The following is a 10,248-nucleotide window of genomic DNA, read 5'->3' on the forward strand; positions in this document are numbered from 1 at the left end:
TTGTTCCTTTTTTAATGAATTTACTGCTAAGTTGTGTTCTTATGCTCAGATCACCACATGGGATTGGTATCCAAAAAGAGCTTTCTCTGCAGACATGTATGAAGTGGGTAGCTTCCCTTTTCCCCCGCTTCATAAGCTTACTGAGGTGAGTGATTGTTGAATTTTGGGATACTAATAAATATGATTGCCAATGAGTTAAGAGGGCTTATTATTACTGCTGTTTTTTCTAAGAAAAAATAATTAATTCCCATTTGAGAGTAATAAGGTAACTGTAGTATTTTATAATCAGTAACAACTTGAGGCATTTGAATGACCATATCGGTTGACTGAGGTTTTTAGTAGTTTGATCTGGTGTGAGCCATCCATGATTACTCAGGCTTTCCTGCACTCAGTTATAGGCATTGTTTGACATGATTGGCCATGGAACAGTTTTTAATTAGTGAAATTGTGACACTAGCCTTAACCGTATTGTGTTTAAATCAACTGATAATCACAGCCTAGGCTAATTTTAAAGTAGGTAATTTTAAAGTAATGTTGCATACATTTAACAAAGACCTACTATAAAATAGCTTACTGGTATTAGACATTTGTGTTTTATCTATATTATTTCATCACAACAACCATTAAGAGGTACGTATTGTTTTAATCCTGCATTTCACAGAAGAACATTTTGAGGCACAAGGAGCTTGAAGTGGTGAATCCCAGATTTAAATCCAGGCAGTCTACCTTCAGAATTTTTACATCCTTAACTTCTATCCTTTTTGCCTCCCCTATGTTAAAAACTTTGGGTAAAGGTAAAGACATAAGGCCTGTCCTGGAGGAGCTGATTTTTAGGAAATCCTGTTGCTGCTCACAATAAAATCTCAGATTCAACGTAAATTCAGTAGTGATTGGAAAACCAACAACTGAGTTCATAAGTCTTGAAAATAAATAGGTAACAATGAACTGCTTAATATTTAATCCTCCCAACACTCTAGTGAGTTATAAATACCATCATCTCCATTTTGCAGGTGGAAGGCAGGCCAAATGTATCTTCATTTCAGAGCCTTGGTTCTTAAGTGGTATGTATGTATGTACGGCTCTGTAGGAGGCAAAAATTAGCTGGAAAGTAGATGCAGAGAGCCAGGTTTCGTGGGTTTTCATTTGGATAAATTTATGTTCAACTTAAGGAACTAAGCCAGAGAAGTACCCTAGATTTTTTTCCTGTGGCACCATAAACCTCTGGTACTTACTGGCTTTGGCTACCTTCCCTACAAAAGTGCAGAAGATTTTACAGTTTAGCATATTGTTAAAAAGAAAGAGACAAGAGTGGACAGAAGATTTGTTGGGTAGGGTTGGGGTGATTGGAGTTGTATGGGAAGGGAGTAGATCAGGAATAGGAATAGAAAGCTGGACTGGGGTAGCATGTGTGTGTATGTGTAACAAACACTTTCTGGTACATGATTGGCCTCCTCTGGGAGATACAGAGTGGGTATTATAGAAAAAGGGGAGGGATGAAGAATGTAGAATGAAAATGTTACATATTTGTCAACAAGTCATCCTATCCTCAGTGTTCTCAAATCGGTGGTTGCATGTAGTGGAATTCGCCTGAGTATTACATACCTTCTTCCCCAGAAAACTAGTTCCAGAGTTCACAGCTTTAAGTTGTCTATCAATCAATCAATCATCTTTAATACAGTTTAAACAATTAAGGAAACAGAACCTACATTTGTGCCAGTAGGGGGCACTCCCCCACTGTGAAGAATAAATTAAAACGTATTTGTGTTTCACCCAGAGGTTCCAATGGACTTGATTCTGTCAAAACTTGAAGACAAGGGTGGGTCATTTTACATGTGTTGAAACCTTGAATGGCAGAGGATATAGAAAGTATTCAGTGACTTTTAAAATTTGAAATATAATTTTACTTTTTATTTTTACATTAAAATGTGCAGTGTTACATCTCAAAACAACAGAGTGCAGATACAGGCAGGATAAGAGTACAAAGGAGAATTAACAATAGATGTCAAAAAGGTTACCTTTATTAAGGCTAAATCCCTGGTTTAAATTTTCCACACACATTCACAGAATTACATTCAAATTATTCCTTAGGCCATGAGAAAAGGAAAAAAAAAAATCCAGACATTAGATTTTCATAGAAAGCAAATCTGGATTAATCTAAACACTATTCTCCTTTCTGTTTGTTCTGACTTAAGGAAATTTAGTAAAGGAAGATTATTTCCTTACTTGAACTAATGTACATTTCATTAGCGATTGGTATCATTCCTATAAGTGGTTAAGACCTCCCTCCACACTGGGGTCTCCAATGAGAACCACAGAGGGACGGGAAATGGAATTGGCCAGAGCAGTGTAGGGCACAACCAGGTGGAGAGCAAGGCTTTTTTCCATTTTCTTTCAAGGAAGTCAGCAACAACTCAGTTTTCACTTTGTAGGGACTATGTTGAATATCAGCACATCCATATCACCAGGATTGAGGCAAGCTGGGATATAAACATTTCTATCCCTCTACCACTGCTGATGAGGAAGGAGAAAAATATATAGGACTTAACTGATCCCCAAAATACCTCATCAGCTTAGATTTTTAAGAAGTATACTACGGCGTAGCATGTGCCTCGGTAGGGGACTTGGACTTGCCTGTTAAAGCCATGCCTGAGTCTGCACAGCACATGGCCCTAGTGTTGGCCCTGTGGTCTACAGGTAACTTAGGGACTAGCGCAGCAGCCACTTACTGACACCACCTGAAATCTCATTCTAACTTGACTCAAACTGCAAATGTTTTAGATCTTAGGGTTGAAAATAGTTGTCAGTTATGATAAGCAGCTCACAAAACTCCACTGTCTACCACAGACTACCTTTCATTCCTAAAGAGAAAGTAAACTGGAAAACTGAAAAGATTAAGTACTTACAGTGCCTTTTTTTCAGTGCTGAAAATCACTGTGACCTTTGCATTTTCCTGCCATAAACTGGAGTGTTTCAGACCTGAAGAGACAGTATGTATGGCATTCCTTACCTCAACCTAGGAATGTTACTTTCTTCCTAAGGAACATTATCTTGAAAGTATTTCCACACAAGATATATTCCACAGCCAACTTTGAGGCCATGTGAATTTCAACAGAAAAAGGCAGCATATAAACTGTCTACAATTTGTTCAAATAATATTATGCAAAGGAGAAAAACTCAAGTATGTACATGACACTGAGACAAACTACTCATTAAAAACAGTTGCTTATGTTAAATTAAGTGACAATTCAGTATTATTCCAGTGTTTAGCTTTGGGAACAGGAATTGTAGCTAAAGTCACCATATAAATAAAATCAAGACATTCACATTTGAGGTTGTTTGTCACACATCACACCATCCCTTAAGCCTTGAAAATACTACAAATTAACTTTCCATGCCAATTACAGAAGTTGAATTTTAAAGCTACAAGCTAATAGAGACAGTATGAAAGTTTCATTAGCTTAAATGTTTTATGATTTAGCTTACTGCATTCTGATCATAAGAGGCAGACCTTATCAGGATAAAAACCTATTTCTATATGCTTAACTTTTGCCCTGCGATGTTCTTTTCCTAAAATGTTCAAATGACTTTCAGGTCATCATTTCCTTCTGATCTCAAAGTCAATTGTCATATCATTTCCCTCATATAATTTTATTCCAATGCTGAACAAGTATAATCAATGACCATTTGTCAATCTATTAAATATTAGTATACAGTACAGCAACTATACTGATCACAGAATTCCAGTTTATTACCTACATATATAGCACAGTCATCAAATTATACTGTGCTCATATATAAAAATGAAAAAACTGTCAAATGTGCTATGTCCTTTTATGCATGTAAAAAACTATTTGCATCATGAGGAAGAAACAACAGTCAACAGAGTTTATATGAATATCTGCCATTCATAAAAATGTAACTTATACATTCTGTTGTACTATGCAGATCAGGAAAAGGAAGTAAAAGTTACCCAATCAGTTGCAACGATTTAGAGAAAAAAATTCAGAAAATCATTATACCTTTAAAAAGATCAGCATATGTTGTACATGTTGTAGATCAGAGTCTAAAACAGGTGTGATCTTTGCATAAACCTTTCACGTGTGCAGTGAAGTCTGATCCACAAGTTTGAGCTTAAAAATTGGTGCTTCTAACGGAATGTTTTTATGAATTAAAAGACATACAAATGAATTCAAGCCTAACAAACAGAGTAGCTCCAGACCAAAGTGGCACCATTTTTTTTTTAAAGTAGTTCTGGTGACTAACCAAATACTGTTGTCTTGCCCAGTGCACAGAAGCAGTTTCCCTTCACCCACAAATTCCCATGAAGTCATTTAAGTTAACTGTTAAATAACATCAATATTTATTACTATGTGAGACATGGACCATTGTGTATACACACAAAAGTTTTTCATGGAAATATGACTAGGCAGAAAAGAGTTGGTTAGGTGAAAACAATTAAAAGGTTTTTATGTGGATAAAATGGAACTGCTCTGTTGAAAACTTCCATTTAAAATCCCCAAATGAGGCAAGAACCTCTAAAGCCATGTACAGAGAATAAAGAATGCTGTTAATGAATTGCCTAAGGGGATTTTCTTCTCACTAGTTCAAGATCTAAGAACAGGTCTACAATTTATACTGCCTGCCACCTTCTCAGAGACTTGCTCAAGTATCAGGGCTATCTTCCTATTGGCAGTTTGCCAGATCAAGTCCAATCATGCCACAGAATGGATGTTTCCTTCACCTCAGCCAAGTGGATGGCACCCACTGAGGTTCAGTATCAAGTTTGTTAATCAACCTAAGCAATTCCTGATAGGCTTTATCAAGATCCGAGTTCACAATTGCTGTGTCAAAGTAGTGGCCATTGTTCTGCTCCATCTCTCTAGTCTTCTCAATGATTTCTCTCAACTCTTCAGGCTGCAAAGAGAAGATAAAAATTATGAGGTAGGGGCTTCCCTGGTGGCGCAGTGGTTGAGTCCGCCTGCCGATGCAGGGGACACGGGTTCATGCCCCGGTCCGGGAGGATGCCACATGCCGCGGAGCGGCTGGGCCCGTGAGCCATGGCCGCTGAGCCTGTGCGTCCGGAGCCTGTGCTCCGCAGCGGGAGAGGCCACGGCAGTGAGAGGCCCGCGTACCGCAAAAAAAAAAAAAAAAAAAAAAAAAAATGAGGTAATCCATTCCTTACCAAAATATACAATGAGTCAGAGATGGCTGAAGAACAAGAAATGGCCTTAACACTGCTTTCCTTCTGTTTCTCAAAATACTCAGCCTCCAGTGTTCAACCCAACCCTGTCATGGCCACAGGGATTTCCTTTGCTCTGGTATCTTCAGCACTCACACTGCAAACCATTTGCAACTCAATATAACCTGTTTATACTGCTTTTTAGGTTTTTATATATTTCTGTCTTATCCACAAGACTAGAGGCTTCAAGAGCACAGACTGTTACTTTGAATTCCCTACAGACGTTCGTTTTCAAACATTTCAGGGCACCATAACCTCTTCCTAAAAATAACATCTTCTGTAACAGAGTGAACCTTTCTGGCAGGACCTCAAGTGCCACCTGCTCTTGGCTCTTATAAAGAACCCCTGCCCTCTATATCTGTTGCAGAGTTAAAAAGAGTAAACATCATGAGAAAAGGATCAACAGAATGTGTATCTTTTTCTATGAAAACACTGCTGGGAAATCCAAGATTTTAATAATCTAATATATTTTTTGGGGGGGAAATAGCTTTTAAAATTGCTTCTCTGCTTTCAATACACAAAGGAGGTCTTCAAGATGCAAAAACAAGTATCCTAAGAGTTTGGGAAGCCATATAGAGCAGGCTACTTTAAAATAATGCATAAAGGAAACAGCTGTTTCACAGATAAGCAGATGGCAAGGTTATATGCAAAACTTATCGAGAACCTTCTGATAATCAGGCACATGTGTCCAAGAAAGTGAAACTGCCCCCAAATCACCCCTGTCGATGAAGAGAACTAATTAAATGTCCATATGTCTCAGACATAAAGGCCACACATCAATACTATATTGGACCCACAATACCCAACAATTTGTATCGCTCAACTGGTTGAACTTTTTTAACAGAAGGAAAACATATTAAAAATATGACAGTGTATATATATGTCCATGCCACTCTCTCACTTTGTCACAGCTTACCCTTCCCCCTCCCCATATCCTCAAGTCCATTTCTCTAGTAAGTAGGTCTGTGTCTTTATTCCCGTCTTACCCCTAGGTTCTAGGTTCTTCATGACCTTTTTTGTCTTAGATTCCATATATATGTGTTAGCATACGGTATTTGTTTTTCTCTTTCTGACTTACTTCACTCTGTATGACAGACTCTAGGTCCATCCACCTCACTACAGCCGCATAGCACAGGGAGATCATTTTGGTGGTTTGTGACCACCTAGAGGGGTGGGATAGGGAGGGTGGGAGGGAGGGAGACGCAAGAGGGAAGAGATATGGGAACATATGTATATGTATAACTGATTCACTTTGTTATATAGCAGAAACACACCATTGTAAAGCAATTATACTGCAATAAAGATGTTAAAAAAAAAAAAACAGAAGAAAGTAGTTACAAATACCACCTATGACCATGTGACCAGTTAAAGAAATAAGCACCGTAGTTGTCGTAAGTATTTCTTCATTATTTACTTCAGGATACATTTTTATTAAAATATCTTTGTTTTCTTCCCTCTCTTATTTCCTTATCATGTAACATAAGATCATATATCATAGTGTTAAGTATTATTAATTTTATATCATTGTCTTTAAGTTATGGGATATTAAAGATAAAAACAAACATAAGTCAAGGAAAAAAAAAATGACTGCTCTGGCTTGTCCTGAATCAGTTTCTTGTGTGGCCCTCTAATTTTCATTCTGGAATGTTGTGCATCTGGCTCTGGTACACAGAATCCTTTGTTTCCCAGCAGGGACTCTACTACACCACTGTAACTGAACATACTGTGACATTCTGGTTAAAACTTCTGTCTACTCAAAGCTCAAGATTATTGAAAGAACATTCTAGAATTCAAGGTAGAATCTAAACCTTGTGTTACTAGATTTGAAATACAAATGTTAAGCCCCACATCTTACATAGATTCACGTGAATATCTAATCCACCTAGTTTTTCTTTATCAAATTTAAGTATTCATCTTTTGCCAAAATGACTTATTTACTTGGTAGTTTATGTTTTAATTTTTCAAATTACAATTCATGATGAAATTGAAACAAAATGTTTTTGCTCAAATATCTTTGGCCTGAAAAAATTATCTATAGGCAAAATTGACCATAATAGTTCATACTATTAGTTTACCACTCTCAAGCCCCCATTACAGCAGAACAGATTCACAGTACAATGAAATAACTGATTATTTAAATTTTGCATTTGGTGAGGAACACCATCACCTTCTTAGTTAGCACTATCTCACAGAGTTAAAATGGAGAATTTGTTTTTACTCAACACTTCTACTGTGTGATAAAACACTATTAAAGACCAAAGGAGATAAAACATAAAAGGCAATCAGATACACCACCCTTTACCCAACAGCTGCAAAATATACATTCTTACTGGTGTGCAGGAACATGCACCAAGATAGAACAGATACTGGGTCATAAAATAAGACTCACCAAGATTTGAAAGACTGCCATCTTACAGAGTATGTTCTCTTACCACAATGGAATTGTAAATCAATAAAATATTTTATAAATCTCCAACAGATGGAAATTAGATACTTCTAAATAAGCCATGGGTTAAAGAAAATGACAGAGGAAACTAGAAAATATTTCTAGCAAAATGGTAATGAAAAATATAACCTTAATTTGTAGGATGCAACTAAAGAAGTACTTAGAAGAAAATTTATGACTTTATATTAGAAAAGAAGAAAGGTTTAAAAATCATCTAAATTTTCTTCAGAAACTAGAGCAAGTGCAAATTAAAGCCAAAGTAAGTATAAGGAAAGAATAAAAAGAAGTCAGTTAAATGGAAAAGAGTCAAACAATAAAAGAAAATTAACAAAAATGTCTCCCAACTTACTTCTTTTTCTAAAGTGTTTTGGTTATTCTTTAAAATTTCCATACAATTTTAAAATAATCTTTTCAATTTCCAGAGAAAAGCCCACTGGGATTTATTTTGCCCAGATAACAGGTTTCTTGAGATATAATTCATTTACAATTCACCCATTTAATGGTGAACTGGAAGCAATTCAATGGGGGATTCATACAATTTACCCACTTAAAATGTACAATTCAACAGTTTTTAGTATAGTCACAGAGGAGTTGTGCAATCAACACCACAATCAATTTCAAAACATTTTCATCACCCTCCATCCCCCCTCACCCCCCTCCCTCCAAAACCCCATAGTCATTAGCAGCCACTCCCCATTTTCTCCCAACCCACAGCCCTAGGAAACCACTAATCTACTTCAGGTCTCTATAGATTTGCTTATTCTGGACATTCCAAATAATGGAATCATACAAAATATGGTCTTTTGTGACTGGGTTCTTTTATTTATGTTTTCAAGGTTCATCCATGTTGTACCATGTATCAATACTTCATTCCTTTTAATGACCATTTTTCGAGAAAAGATAAAGCTACAGTAATCAAGACAATGTGATTTAGCATAAATACAGAATACAGTCCAGAAATAATCCCTCCCCGCTACGTATTTGGTCAAGTCATTTTTGACAAAGATGCCAATGTAATTCAATGCGAAAAAAAGGATAGCCTTTTTCAAGAAATGATACTAAAGCAACTGGATAGCCATGTGTGAGATAGATTATAGACCTTAAAGGGAAAGCTAATACAAGAAAGCTTTTAGAAGAAAATACAGAATAAATCTCTATAATTTTGGAGTAGGCAACTTTTTTTAGACAATATACAAAAATCATTAACCGTAAGAAAAATGAAAAAAATTATGCAGTTGACCCTTGAACAACACAGGTTTGAACTGTGTATACAGAGATGTTTTTCAATAAATACAGTTCTACATGATCCATGGTTGGTTGAATCTGAAGACATGAAACTCTGGATATGGAAGGCCAAGTATGGGACTTAAGCATACTCCATTTTGGTATCGCAGCAGGTGCTGGAACCAATCTCCCATGGATACCAAGGGACAGACGTACTTCATTAAAAACAATTCTGATCTTCAAAAAATATGTTTTTAAATTACAAAGAGTTTGAAAAAATACTTATATCCAGAATATATAAAGAATTTTTACAATTCAACAAGAAAGCAACTCAATTAAAAAAAATAAAACTTGAGACATTTCACAAAAGAATTTGTCCAAATGACTACATGAAAAGATGCTATCATTAGTCATCAGGAAAATGCAAATGAAAACCACAATGGTAACACTTCACACCTATTAGAATGACTAAAAAGTTGTTACAAAACAACAACAGCAAAAGTTGGTAAGGATGTAGAGCAAATGGAACCAAAGTGAGAGTGTAGAAAGGAAAACTGTTTATAAAATAGTTTTGTACTTTTTATACACTTAAAACATACACTTATCATTTGATCCAGTAATTCAAGAAAAATGAAAACATATGTCCACCAAAAAACTATGAATGTTTAGAGCTGCTTTAGTCACTAGCTCAAAATTGGAAACAACCCTAATGGTTTTTAACTGGTGAATGGACAAATTGTGATATATTTAGATCATGGTACACAACTCAGCAATAAGATATGAACTACTGTTAGATGCAACACAGATGAATCTTAAAAACATTATACTTATCAAAAGCTAGATACAGGACTTCCTTGGTGGTGCAGTGGTTAAGAACCCGCCTGCCAATGCAGGGGGCACGGGTTCGAGCCCTGGTCCAGGAAGATCCCACATGCCACAGAGCAACTAAGCCTGTGTGCCACAACTGCTGAGCCTGCGCTCTAGAGCAAGCGAGCCACAGCTCCTGAGCCCATGTGCCACAGCTGCTGAAGCCCTAGCACCTAGAGCCCATGCTCCACGACAAGAGAAGCCACCACAATGAGAAGCCCACACACCTCAACGAAGAGTGGCCCCCACTCACTGCAACTAGAGAAAGCCTGCGTGCAGCAATGAAGACCCAACACAGCCAAAAATAAATAATAAATAAATAAATTTATTTTAAAAAAAGCTAGATACAAATTTAAACTTACTTATAAATGATTATAAACTTAAACTTATAAATGGTTTCCATTTACATGAACTTCCAGAACAGACAAATCTATAGTGACAGAAAGTAGGTAAGTGGTTACCTAGGAAAGAG

General features: G+C 36.5%; 1 protein-coding gene across 1 annotated transcript in view; it reads right to left on the bottom strand.

The window, feature by feature from the left end:
• Positions 1-4,464: 4,464 nt before the first annotated feature.
• Positions 4,465-10,248, bottom strand: part of PALS1 (protein associated with LIN7 1, MAGUK p55 family member) — a 71,178-nt gene continuing 65,394 nt past the window's right edge. The window contains exon 14 of the mRNA XM_007449018.1: positions 4,465-4,914. Coding sequence (XP_007449080.1) covers positions 4,738-4,914 — 177 coding nt within the window. The 3' untranslated portion in view covers positions 4,465-4,737. The remainder of the gene's footprint in view (positions 4,915-10,248) is intronic.

The sequence above is a fragment of the Lipotes vexillifer genome, unplaced genomic scaffold, assembly GCF_000442215.2.
Source record: "Lipotes vexillifer unplaced genomic scaffold, Lipotes_vexillifer_v1.1 scaffold629, whole genome shotgun sequence".
Taxonomy (NCBI): Eukaryota; Metazoa; Chordata; class Mammalia; order Artiodactyla; family Lipotidae; genus Lipotes; species Lipotes vexillifer.